At 40.1% G+C, this 13,832-nt stretch overlaps 1 protein-coding gene across 1 annotated transcript; it reads right to left on the bottom strand.

The window, feature by feature from the left end:
• Nucleotides 1-1,116: 1,116 nt before the first annotated feature.
• LOC139943089 (tenascin-R-like) lies at nucleotides 1,117-11,178 on the bottom strand. The gene is made up of 8 exons (XM_071939905.1): nucleotides 10,978-11,178; nucleotides 9,103-9,378; nucleotides 8,126-8,416; nucleotides 6,848-7,141; nucleotides 6,069-6,344; nucleotides 5,244-5,531; nucleotides 4,351-4,461; nucleotides 1,117-3,391 (listed from the first exon to the last, which is right to left on the bottom strand). The coding sequence occupies exons 1-8, from the start codon at nucleotides 11,048-11,050 to the stop codon at nucleotides 3,318-3,320; spliced, it is 1,683 nt and encodes a 560-aa protein (XP_071796006.1). The 5' UTR covers nucleotides 11,051-11,178; the 3' UTR covers nucleotides 1,117-3,317.
• Nucleotides 11,179-13,832: the final 2,654 nt, after the last annotated feature.

The following is a 13,832-nucleotide window of genomic DNA, read 5'->3' as shown; positions in this document are numbered from 1 at the left end:
CTAAACATCTGCGGCAGTCTGATGCGTAATGATCCACTACGAGCGTCCTTGTGGATTCTTGGGTTGAGCGCCCTCATCGGCAACTTCATGGTCATCATCTGGAGATGTAGACGGGGCAAAGAATTACGCGAGAATGAGACGCACTCATTCTTGGTTCTTAATTTAGCTATATCTGACTTGATGATGGGGGTTTATATGTTGATTATTGCAATTGCTGATATCATGTTGGGTAAGAATTATTCCAGTGTTGCTAAGGAATGGCGGTCTAGTGTGGTTTGCAAGATTGCTGGGGCAGTATCAGTGATGTCTAGTGAAGCATCGGTGTTTTTTGTCACCGTCATCAGTTTGGACTGCTTTTTGAGCATTGTGTTCCCCTTCAGTCGTGTCACCATCAGAGGAAAGATAACCAAAGTTCTTGTAGTTGTAATGTGGCTAGTGTCTGCATGTATTAGTATTATCCCGACTGTATTCAGTGGTGATACTGAATCCAAAGTCTACGGTTTGTCTGATGTGTGCATTGGTCTCCCCCTGATAACTAAGGTGTCTAGTTATTCATTTGTAGATAACTCCATCAGTAGTGTGTTTGGTGCAGATTCAATCGCTATACCGGTACCTGATGCAAGAGAACCGGCTTGGATCTACTCAATCGTCTTGTTCCTTGGCGTCAACCTGTTTTGTTTTATCGTTGTGTTGAGCTGCTACATAGCAATCTTTGTCAAAGTAAAACGCTCGTCTAAGCTGGTGAAGGTAACGGCTCACAGACAGAGGGAAGTTAAGATGGCGGTGAAAATGGCTCTGATAGTCGGTACTGATTTCGCATGTTGGATGCCTGTGATCATTATGGGGATTCTATCCCAGGCTGAGATTGTAGAAATTGGTCCTGATATGTATGCCTGGATCGTTGTGTTCATCCTCCCCATAAACTCCTCCCTAAACCCGTATCTGTACACTTTCTACACTAAAATTACAGCACAGAGCAATTTAAAGAAACCTGTACCAAAGACTGAAATGAAATGAAAACAAACAAATCCATTGATACGCTCGACACTCACACTTCTGAGAATAATCAGTCCGTAAAATAAATTTCTTACGAGAAAATCAACTCGGAGTGCTCCTTTAATCAACAAAATTGTTTGTGTTAATATCAAGACCTAGGAGTTGCCACGCCATTAAAGCCATTGGACCCTTTCGGTACAGAAAAAAAAAAGTTCACAGATTTACAAATAATTTACAGGGTTTACAGAAGGTAATGGTGAAAGACTTCTCTTGAAATATTAGTCCATGAAATGCTTTACTTTTTGAGAAAACGGTAAAACAATATAAATTCTCGTTAACGAGAATTACGGATTTGTTATAAACACATGTCATGACACGGCGAAACGCGCTAAAACAGGAGTGAGTTTTCCCGTTATTTTCTCCCGACTCCGATGTCCGACTGAGCCTAAATTTCCACAGGATTGTTATTTTATATAGAAGTTGTGATACACGAAGTGTGGGACTTGGACAATACTGTTTACCGAAAGTGTATAATGGCTTTAAGAAATAATATAATTGAATTACTATAAACTTGGTGTATTGTGGGTAGTTGAAGGAGTCAAATGATCGTCGACAACTATAGCTGTGCATGTAAAGCAGCCACTTAGAAACCCAATCTACTTACACTGCAAAATATACCGTACTACCTTTAATAGATGGTGTGGTAGGAATATTTGCCATTTCGTGGGTTTGCGTTGCTTTAGTTTACCACGCGATTGGCGAATAAAAAGTAATATAAGATGTTATAACGTTTGCATTAGGAATGGTATCTCTTTCACGACACATTATTTGAACGTCACTTATTTTGTTCAAGGTGTACGTCTGCACTTTGCCAGTAGGGTAAACTACACTGTGTTTTTGAGGCGTTGTCAAGGAATTTGTAATCCAAGGGAAAACAAAATAGTGTGTACTTTAGGTTAACATTTTCTTAGTAGAAAGAAGAAACTGGTAAAAAAAACACCAGAAGAATATCTTAATTATTTCCACGTGTATTAGAATAGTTTTACCGTTACAACGCAATAGCAACATACACACAAACAAACGTCACAAAAAGCATTAACAAACATCCAACCTATAGACAAACAATAACCAAACACCCCAAAACAACCAAACGAATGCACATGGTTGTTTAATTATGCTGTAAAAAACAAGCGCCCAACAAAGAAACAAACAAATAAACTTCTCTAAAACATAATAACGAATCATCATTTTGGTACAATCACATGTATAACACATACATTCACAACTACTCTCGACATGCATTCGCTCCACTTGCCTGCAGCACTTTAATCGTGAATTTCTGTCTTTTTACATTTTAGCCTATATATTCAAAGGCCTTTTTTAAGTATTTGATGTAAACTAAATTGGTTTTTTTATTATTAATTGAAGTTTAACATGGTACAGTTGTAGACTTTTGAGGTGTGGGACACTATTGAGAAGAACCAGTGTGGTCTCGACGTTTCGAACAGTCTCGTCTTCTTGTCTTCATGAGAATGGCGAACGTTTCAAACTTTAAAAAGTAGTTTCAAAATATTTTCCGTGTTTTTATTGTATAATGATATATTGTAATATTTTAAATTCAAATTATTATGGCAAACTGCCATTACGCATAAGTTTGGTATTTTTTAGGTTTGCGAAGTGGCACCCAGACGTCTACTAGGTAAACACAGTCTTGGATGTGTTCATAATGAACTAAATGGAATCTCACCTGGGTATGTCTGCTGCCACCTAGCGTTCAAAGTAATAAAATCGCAAGCTGCTGCTATTGTGGCGCTAAAAATTTCGAAATTGTGAATTATTTTAATTTGATTGCTGTTTGTCTGTACCGTAGTATATGCCTTGTGCTCGTCACGAGCCTACGGAAGCTTAAAGTGGCCGTCCACGAATCTACGTTTACGAGCTAGTCGAAGACAGACGCCATCTTAGAAGTTGTGATGCTTTTCGTTTAAAAAGGGGACTTCGATCTGGTTTTCATCGAACAACAGTTAGCTAAGAAACGCAGATGTCATTCGTTAATTTTTCTTCCATGTAACTCTATGGCCCTCGGATCTGTGGGCCTGTTTAAAGAATGGTCCCGCTCCCATCGAAATCTTTATACACTACGCAAAACTACAAGTAATTATTAAAATTGTATATTCTTACAGACATTGTCTTTCTTCGTCGCCGTGGGCTCGTCATTTAAATAAACATATTAATAAATAACTACGCAGTTTTTATGACGTCATGATTTACAATCCATGTCACACTATACAACCAGTAAGCGTCGACTCACACGTAATTGTTTACGTCTTGATCAGCAGTAGGGTTATCACACCGGCTAGAACGATCAATACGTCAGACGTTGTCATGGATCCGCCTGTAAAAAAAAAAAAATCATTTAAACAAATAATTAAACGAATCATTTAAAGACAGTGGACACTATTGGTTATTACTCAAATTAATTGTTAGCACACACAAAACCTTGTTAACGAGTAATGGGGAGAGGTTGATAGTATAAAACGTTGTGAGAAACGACTCCCTCTAAAGTGACGTAGATTTCTAGAAAGAAGTAATTTTCATCGAATTTGATTTCGAGACCTCAGATTTAGAACTTGAGGTCTCGAAATCAAGCATCTGAAAGCACACAACTTTGTATGACAAGGGTGTTTTTTCTTTCATTATTATCTCCCAACTTTGATGATCGATTGAGCTCAAATTTTCACAGGTTTGTTATTTCATGCATATGTTGAGATACAGCAAGTGAGAAGACTGGTCTTTGACAATTACCAATAGTGTCCACTGTCTTTAAAGGCAACGTATTTGGTTTTTGGAACAGTTCGAGAGTTTTAATAATTTATATTAGACATTCAATACAACTAACATGTACGGTTTTCAGAGAAGGCTAACAGAAAATTGGCCAGAAGTGCCGCCCTATAAAAATGATGCACCCCTTGTATCCTACCCATTAAAAGTTATTCCTACTGCACTGAGTGTTAGGCCGTATCCGAATTGGCGGCTACGGCTACGGCTACGGCTGGATCGCCGCGTCACCATGCATTGAAGTACAGGACGCCCTTAGCAACACCCCAGGCAACGGTCGTAGCCGCAGCCGTAGCCACCAATACGGAAACGGCCTTAGTAAAGGTGTGCAGAGGAGGTGTGGCAGGAGATTCTGACGCCCATTATGGAGAATTGTGTGTACAAACTTTCTCTGATAGCGCCCTCTGTTGAATCATCCTCCGACAGCCCGTGTTTCCCATTATGGGGAACATAATCTCCAGGGATACGACATGTGTGCCTCTAACCCACTTTTGAAATAAAAGAAACGATACTTACGACTTTCGCACAATTCACCGCTGAAAGCTGTCCCTTCGCAGTCACATGTTTTAGTGTAGTCCTCCAATCGGCACACACCGTGTACGCATGGGTTGTCAAAGCCGCATTCATCTACGATTATGAATATTGATAATTGAATAATATTATGTATAAAACACATTGATGACAACCATCTCTGGTACCCCCTTTTTGGTATTTTGTTGTCAGCAAATATAATATTAAGGAATAATGGCGTGTCGTGGCCGAACGAAGGCTGTACATGACGCAAGCTCTTGTGTTTCTGATTGACAGAGTGTAGGTTGGAGTCTCGGTCTGGACACGTGTCCTTCAGCAAGTAACAAACCATTATTGCCGTGTCCTTCGGTTGGGACGTAGAGCTGTGGTCCCGTGTATTGTGAATGCACGTAAAAGAACTTAGTTCACTTATTGAAGGTAGAGGGGTGTGCCTTGGTTGATCGGCTGCATATTGAGCCACAGCACCTTGTAAACCAATACTTGGTGCTATAACGATTTTTTGTATACTCCAATACCTTACAGATGTTGAAGCGCTTAGAGACGGACAAGTGCTATTATAACAAGCCATTTTGTTATTAATATTTACATAAAAATAACGTACTTCAAAATTGGAAGGTTTTCAAACTGTTGTTTAAGGCTAGACACACGTGGATGTTTTGGACGCTAGCGGCAGCAAACGCTATACTATTTTGACACCTAACTATGTGAGTCCAAAACAAGACCACTTTATTTAATAGAGGGTTGAAGCAGTATACATGTCAAAGATATTGTTTACCACACGTGACGCGTGTTCCATCAATCAAAATGATAAGGATCCATTTGTGCGGTTAAAAACAAATTAATTTGATTCCACTTCGAGTTTGGTGGAATCTACTTACCCTGCATCACAAAGGTTGTCTCTGCAGACTCGCTCTTGACAACCGGGCTGTTGTCATTCTGTGTGAAAACAACCGAAACCAGATGTAAACCATACCGCATCCCAGAACGTATCCTGTTGAGGGAGTAGCTACTCTTCGTTTTGTCAATCTGATAGATGCGGTCTGGTACCCCGTCTTGACTGACGGTGAACTCGTAGAAATCGACGGGTCCCTCTGACGATGTCCAAGTCAGTAGGGCCGTTGAGTTACCCGTTGTTTGCAGAACTGCGTCTGAGGGGGCGTGTGGTACTAAAGAGAGAGCGTAAACGCAATAATCGATTTATTGTGGCACTGGGTTTAATCAACGTCACAATGACGTCACATGCAGCCCCGTTCCCAAACAGTATGTAATTTGAGAGACTCGAGTTGTAAGTCAAGTTTTGTGATGCGCACTGCCCGTTTTCAATATTACTTCACGACCGACAATAAGACTCGTATGTGTACGAGTCAGCGGGGAATTCATTTGAGACAGCGGACCAGTCTGTGTTGTAAGAAATCCCGCGGATAAACGACCTTGCCTTGGCTACTCAAGCTTTAAATATGTTTTCAGGTGTGTTCTCTTAGACGCAGAGGCAGGATTTTAACTATTTGCTTAAATGCAGAGTGACGTTTGAGACCAGTTGGCTTATTCTAATTCTCACTTTGTAATATCCCAACCATGATGCTGAATTAACATAACAAACCTGTGAACATTTTTGCTCAATTTGTCATCGAAGTTGCAAGAAGTAATGAAAGAAAAAATACCTTTGCTGCACAAAGAAAGCCATCATCAAACATTCTACTTACATGTCCATAGCGTCGCCACAATGTTGAGTTGCACCGTGGTATCCCCTTGAAGAACAGCATCTACGCGTACACCGTACTCCTCAGCCGCGTTTAATTCCTCAAACGTATGAGACGCTCCAGCCTCTGCGTCCACCAGGACGACACGAGAGGGCGTACCTAGCGGATGCTCTAGGGTGACTTTGTACTGCTTGATATTATCGGCTGGGTTGGGTGGGTCGGACCACGTGATTTCGAAGGAGCTTGATGTCTTTCTTCTGATCGAAGCATGGGGTAACTCTGAAAACGAATATTATGCAAAACGGGAAATAATACTTCGGGCTGTATGCCATTTTTTGCAGTGCAATCGGTAGTTTTTTTCAAATTTGTTGTTGAGTTCGGTTTATAACTTTAAAAGTTTCCTTTATTTCCTTCCTTACACTTTTAATCTACCTTGTATCGTCAGCAGCATAAGAGCAATGTCGAAAAAATTGTTAGCCGTCAAACTTTCAGTGGCCACGCCCATTTCCTGGACCAAACCAAGATACTGGGTGCGCTCGTCATCCCTGGTCATCCCCGGTGCGTTCGAGTAGCTTTTGACGTCATTCCAGGGGCTCATCCAGGTCAGCCCACATTTGGGCTTGTGGAGTGGGTCACTTGGGGCTACCCTCAGGTAAACGACGTCACCACGAGAGCGGTGTGTGGTCGTTCGTTTAGCTCTTGACAGGGGCTCACCCAAGTGAGCACCGCGGGGTAGACCCAGGGAAGCTAAATTTTATATACAGTATAATTCAATAACTTACTGATGTTAACGGCAACAGATGGAAGCTGCACAGGCAGTGACCCAATGCTTTTTGTCTCACCCTTCTGTGTGTACAAAACCACAGAATTCACCGCTAAGTCTGTAATCGTGTAACTATACATCGTGGTGGTCTTAGCGATGACTTGACTGTCGATGACGGTAATTTCTGAACCATCGGTGATGGCGAAGACTAGGAGATAGTTGTCAAAGTCGCCGTTAGTGGCGTTCCATTTGCATTCCATGACTGACTGTCTGAACACTTGGATGGTGAATCCTGTTGGCTGAGGGGGGCGCTCTTTTAACAAGAAATATACAAAAAACTGTAATAATTGCAGGGATTCGCAGGGATTCAAAAACAATTATCTTTAAGTGATGTATGCAGCCACAACCAGATCCCAATTGCATAGAGCAGATATAAAAAAGAGTCAAGCACAATATAATTATGCTTACTAGAATAAGGTAACCAGCTAAACTACCATGTCACATGTACAATGTGTGACTGGTACCCTACTCATTTCTGCTTAGAAGACAATTGGTAAGCATTTTTTTGCTGCTGAAGCAGCTTTATGAAATTGGGCTTTTGTTTTATGCTTGTTCTCACCCATATACACCCTTACTTTGATGTGATCTTGAACAACAGCTTTTATTCAGTTATGTTTTGAAGGATTTGTAAACCCTTAAAGGAACACGTTGCCTTGGATCGGACGAGTTGGTCTATAAAAAGCGTTTGAAACCATTTGTTATGAAATGTATATGATTAGAAAGATGTTTTAAAAGTAGAATATAATGTTCCACACAAGTCAAAATTGCACGGTTTTCTTTTTACGTCGCGAACTATCACGGTCGGCCATTTATGGGAGTCAAAATTTTGACTACCATAAATGGCCGACCGTGTTATTGGACGATGTAAAAAGAAAACCACGCAATTTCGAGGCATATTTGTGTAGATCATTGTATTCTACTTTTACATCATCTTTCTAACCATATGCATTTTATAACAAACGATCACAAAACGCTTTTCAAAGACCAACTCGACCGATCCAAGGCAACGTGTTCCTTTAAGAGACCCAGTTCATTTCTGTATAAATCCTCACAAAATGCCCCCCCCCCCGAAAAAAAAAAAATCATTTATTTAAATGTGGGCTATCTTTTTTAATGATAAATATAACTTAATCAATACATGACCTTTAATTTGACCTCTTTGTGTGAATGGAAGTAGGTACAATTTGGTACAAGGCGTTTGTGACCTTAACAAGACAGTGACTGGAGTTGAACCCACCTATTTGTACGAAAGTGATTGCAGCGGATGCGCTTTTGACCACGTGGTGGCTGGGGTAATTGGGCGTGTTCACAACAGACACAAGTTGAAAGCCGATCTGCGTTCCCGATGTCAGATTCTCAAGCACGAACTTTGAGCTCGCGGATGGGATCGGAAACACCATGCCTGCCCTGCCGGCTGTGGTTACCGTTAGCTCGTAGTAATCGACCGGGCCTTGGGCTCTGGTCCAGGTTAGTGTGGCTGAGTTATCACCCGTAAGCTGCAGGACGGCGTCCGTTGGTGAATGTGGCACTAAAACCAAAAGATGAGAGAGTTACAAAGTAGTGGCAACGACAAGGACAATCTGCCGCTAGAGATACCCCCATAATGGGAAATTAACGTGTGTTGGAGGAGGATTCAAAAGAAGGCGTTATTCGAGGTAGTTCGTACACAGTTCGCCATATTGGGGGGACAGAATCTCCTGCCACAGCGGCATTGATGACAAGCTGTGCATGCATGGTTACGATCTAAAAGAGCCTGCACATGACGTCACAGGCTCATACAGTGCCCTCTCTTGGGTAAAAATAACGATAACCAGTCATTGGCTGAGAATTTAACAAGTGTGTTCGGTCTGTTGGCAATGACAGCTGGTGTTGTTGATGGTGTCACTGTCATTGTTGTCGTTGTTGTTGTCGGTGTCGCTGTTTCTGACACTTTAACTGTCACTGTCACTGACATTGTCGCTGCTATTGCTGTCGTTGTGGCTGTCGTGTCGCTGTTGCTGTCGCTTTTGCTAAGCTGTCACTGTAACTGTCAGTGCAATTGCCATTGTAGTTGTGGTTGTTTTGTCGTTGACATTATTGTTGTTGTTAAAGGACAGGTTAAGTAAGGTTAAGCTTTTTGTAATGTTTTTATCTCTTTTTATGATGGTGTTATAATATTATAGTGCATGGACCGTCTGGGCAAAAGTTTATAATCAATGCACTGGCAATACTTACACGTCCAAACCGTTGTGAAGATGTTTAAATCCACTGAGATATCACCGATTAGAACTGCACCCAGCGACACGCCGTACTCCTCAGCCGCGTTTAAATTTTGAAAAGTGCGCGACGCTCCAGCCGCTGCGCCTATTAACAACTGAATGATGGTTGATCCTGGTGGATGTTGAAGTCTGACGTCATATTGCTTGATGCTGTAGGTTGGGTTGGGAGCCTCTGACCATGTGATCTTGAAGGACGAGTCGGTTCTTTCGTTGATAGTTGCGGGAGGCAGTTCTGTAATTAATAGAAGAGAGAATACTTTGGTGCTTTTGGAGTGTCGCTGTATTGTTGTTGTTGTTGTCATTGTTCTGGGGGTTTTTACGCGCAGCAGGAAGGAATTGCGCCATGTAAATGCCTACACCAGTCGACTCGCTTGCCGAGCAACATTTGTTTTTTCTCCCACGGACAATAATCAGTTTGGTAAATTGTTTATACTTTCAATCCTTTTTCTATCTGTCCTTTCGGCCTTTCTCCAGTGTTCTATGTCGAGGAGGTTTAATCATGGAGCTTTAACCCACACCTGTGACGTCATGCTATTGTTAAATCGCTCCATTATTTTGCACGAATGGCGCGATGGGTACATCTATTCACCCATTGTGCATAAAAGAGTTAGGGAACAAGGTAAATCAAGTCAATGACGCCATGGACCATATATTATTTTGTTTTTAATGGTTTTTAACACAGGTTAATAGAGCTACACATGTATTGCAAAATGATCGTTAACACTTTCCACAAGTGAACAGCTACATTATTGAATTATTATTTAGCTGAGATGTTAAAAAATAATTACAGAACTACAACAGTAATTTAAGCAGGTCTTAAAGTCAGATAAATCAATTTCATTTTAACCAGTATTTTTGTTTTTTGTTTTTATTAATTCAAAATGCTTAATTTATCATACACAAACATGGTAAGTGAGTAAAGTCCCTAAAATTTAAGATTGCAAAGATACTTTTTTCAATATCATCATGAAATAACAGGAATTCAACTGAAATTGTTGATCATAAAGGTAGCTTAAATTTGTTTATTAAAAACAAATCTGAAACTACAGGCTTGTACGCGGGTAGGTCACTTGATTTATCTTCACCTTTTGGTTTTTTTGTAGACCGAGAAAGTCGGCTACAACATCATCTGATAATCTGTTTCTATCACTAACTTGTCTAAATTTACTTTAAGTCAAGAAACAAAATCACTTATCTGCTGCCACTTTCGCTCCCGATCTATGATGCCACTATCGAAGGAACGAGAATATTTCCTAAATGTTGGTCTTCGTCCATTGTTCACACACCACCAGTGGTGTTCACTGGAGTGAACAAGCTTACGTAATACATACAAACAATTGACTTAAAAATTAAACAATATCGCGCCATTCGTGCGAAATAATGGAGCGATTTTAACAATAGCATGACGTCACAGGTGTGGGTTAAGTCGCATAATGCCCTCGGTGAACGCGCCATTCGACGAATGGCGCGCACCTCGGGCATTATCCTATACATAAACACAATGGGCTTTCTATCATGGAGCTAACACAATGGGCGTTTTGGAACAGTGATGGTACTTTTGTATTTAAACTCCTCAATTATGTAAAATGTTGATTCGTGTTTGTATATAACACTTACTTCTGAAGAAAAAAAATCTTCTAGTGTTTTTTCAATATCCTTATAGACTAATGATTCTCTCTTCGGTGTATGTATGTGAGAACTCATGGTTTCAATTCAGTTTGCAGAGCATGCAAAACAACAATACAGGCTATAATTATATAAATAAATTATAACAAAAACAAATGAAAAAGCAAAATATCAATTTAATGTTGGCCTTTACTTTAAAACTCACCTATACATGAACTCATTCCGAAGAAAGTCAGGAAAACCAACCCAAGTATTATCAATTTCTTGTACAGTGCCATCTCAAACTAAACAAGTTCACGTGTATGAAGATTCAATTGCAATGCCTTTACTAACGCCTATTGCACAAGTTGATAATAGTCTTATGCCGCCACATTCAAACTAGCAATAGTTCAGAGTTATCCTCAGTAGTTTTATTCCCATAAAATGGGGTACCTTCTGATGAGCAAGTACTGCACAACAATGAACTTGACTTTGTGTTTTGTTTCTCCGTGTCTTGTCTCAATTGTCAGTATACGTTTTATTTGTTTGTTTGTTTTAAAAGGGAGCAGGGCTACATCAGCCTTTTGTCGACGAGGCCTTCGTATAGCGCAATAAGCGGAGCGACTGGAACGAGAGACCATGCGCGTGTGTCGAGTGATGATCGAGTGGCAAAGCCACCTTCGCCACTCGCGTGCGTGGTCTCCCGTTCCAGTCGCTTGGTGATCGCGGCTCTCCAAGCTACGAGGACCTTGACAAAAGGCTAGGTTGGAACCCAGGGTGACAACGGACTTGACTTTGTGTTTTCTTTGTGTGTGTTTTGTCTCATTTTTGTCTGTCTGTGTATTGTTTGTTTTAAACTAGAGTAGGGCTACAAAACAGTGCAAGGCCGCGTTGTTGTAACAACACGAGATTGTAGCATTCCCACGATCGATTTAATTTACAAGGTTAAAGCACAAAATATAATATATAGTAGATATTAGTTTTGGCATAGAGGATAAATAGATAATAGTTTGTGTTACCCTTACAGCAAAGCGTAATAAGCACCACACTCATCACTTTCCCAAATTCTATGGAAAAAAAGTCCAAAGGCGAATCCCTCGGGCTGATTCGAACCCACGTCCTTTATATTATATATAAAAACAACAAAGTATTACTTGGCAATAAGCCACGTTCTTAGCAATGCATTCTCCTTAACCCACATAGAAACCCTATTTGTTTTTGTTAAAGGGGATGTGACCTTTTAGTAATTACTCACAACAAAGTGCTCACAAAATCTTACTCAGTAAAGAGCACTAAAAAACTGTTGAACTTGAAAAAAATGGAATTTGATAAAAGGCTTAAGGCATGACACCTTTCTCAGGCATCTGAGAGCACAAAAGTCGCAACAATGATTTTATTTCTTTCATCATTTTCTTGCAACTTCGATGACAAATTGAGCCAATATTTTCACAGATTTTTTAGTTTGGCATGATGTTGGGATACACCAGGGCCCATCTCATAAAGCCTGTAAGCACAAAACTTTGCTTAGCATGAAACTTCTTCCTTGATAAAAAAAAAACAAGATTACCAACCAAATTTACATTTATTGCATATTGCTTGTTACTGGTATTCAGCTGTTGTGTGCTTATCGTAAAAATCACGTGAAATTTGGTTGGTAATCCTGTTTTTATCAAGGAAGAAAATTCATGCTAAGCAAATTTCCGTGCTTACATGTGAAATTTGGCTTATGTGAGGAAGTAGGCCTACTGGTCTTATACCAAAAGTACAGATTCTGAAGTACTTCGAATAAGAAAAAACTATGTGTAAATCTCTTAATGTGAGTGTTGGCTCTGAAAAGAGCCAGTCAGGTCTCGACGTTTCGAACAGTATACTCTGCTCGTCTTCACGAGAAACCATGCAAAGCTTCAAACAACAAGAACTTCGAATATTTAAAGAGGTTAAAATAAAACGCTGCACAGTTGTATTTTGGGTGTGGATCGTCTCGCTGTATTGTATTTGATATTACTCTATTTCGAGCGAAGGTCAATGCCGCAGTACCTGGGGCCTTTCTCAAACCCCGGCTTGGGCTCCGGCTCAGGCTCCGCGTGCTGATATCCGTGCAATACGCGCTGCTCCAAAAAGGAAGGTTACAATGCAAGCTGCGTACACAGCACGCGGAGCCTAAGCCTGAGCCGGAGCCCAAGCCGTGGTTTGAGAAAGGCCCCTAGATAAACAACTCACCAACATCAACAAAATGGTTCAATGAACATAATATAAACTTGTACACGGACGAGTCCATTGTTAGTGGATCACAGTGAATCAACAATAACAATGCAGTCCATCTAAATAAACTTCCATTATGAATTGAATTGAATTGAATTGAATTGTTTAATCGTCAAGTATTAAAAAAAAAATACATGAAATTTAAAATACACTATAGGAAACTTTGAAACGCTAGGTGGCAGCATACTTACCAGGTAAATGTCCATTGTTTACGTAGTTCTGAGCACGCGCACATTACCGAGAACAATGGATTTTACCTGGTATAAAGTCTGCTGCCAAAAGCGTCCAAAAAGTCCCCTATTGTACAGCAACATAATTATAGTAATATTAAAATGTAGAAATTGCACAATATATACTAATATATCACAGAAAAAAATTATAATAAAAAAAAACATAAAAGAGTGGTGTACCCCCTCCCCCAAATTTAAAGAGGCCAAATTTCACACAGGAAATACCAGTAACACAAATTAAAACACAGTACAAGGCTGTAAGCATACAGTGCAAAATGTTTAATATTCCAAAATACAAACAAATACTCTCAGAAGACTCACATCTTATTACAGTAAAGGGGAAACTATTTTCCTTGAACTGTTATCCGTTCCTCAAATTGATATTTCAACCTTTAACTGCCCACGTCTTCTGCAACTATACTTACTAGTTTAAAATACATAAACATGTGCTACAAAAGTAAACAGATAAATACATATTATTAAGAAATACCTGGATATGATCACCTGAATAATGACACACAAAATTGCTTGTCAACAATAATGATATTCTGTAAATTTACCCTTACCCCCCCCCCCCTAACCTCCTGGA

The sequence above is a fragment of the Asterias amurensis genome, chromosome 10, assembly GCF_032118995.1.
Source record: "Asterias amurensis chromosome 10, ASM3211899v1".
In the NCBI taxonomy this organism is placed as follows: domain Eukaryota; kingdom Metazoa; phylum Echinodermata; class Asteroidea; order Forcipulatida; family Asteriidae; genus Asterias; species Asterias amurensis.
Note: the sequence above shows the minus strand (reverse complement) of the source record. Positions and strands in the feature narration are given on the sequence as shown.

What these genes read in the sequence shown, in the direction of transcription:
- LOC139943089 (XM_071939905.1), bottom strand. Translation starts at nt 11,050, where the DNA reads ATGGCACTGTACAAGAAATTGATAATACTTGGGTTGGTTTTCCTGACT. An exon ending in CGGAATGAGTTCATGTATAG is followed by an intron (nt 9,379 to 10,977) that starts GTGAGTTTTAAA and finishes TATTAATTACAG; the next exon opens with AACTGCCTCCCGCAACTATC. An exon ending in TGTGGCGACGCTATGGACAT is followed by an intron (nt 5,532 to 6,068) that starts GTAAGTAGAATG and finishes CTCTCTCTTTAG; the next exon opens with TACCACACGCCCCCTCAGAC.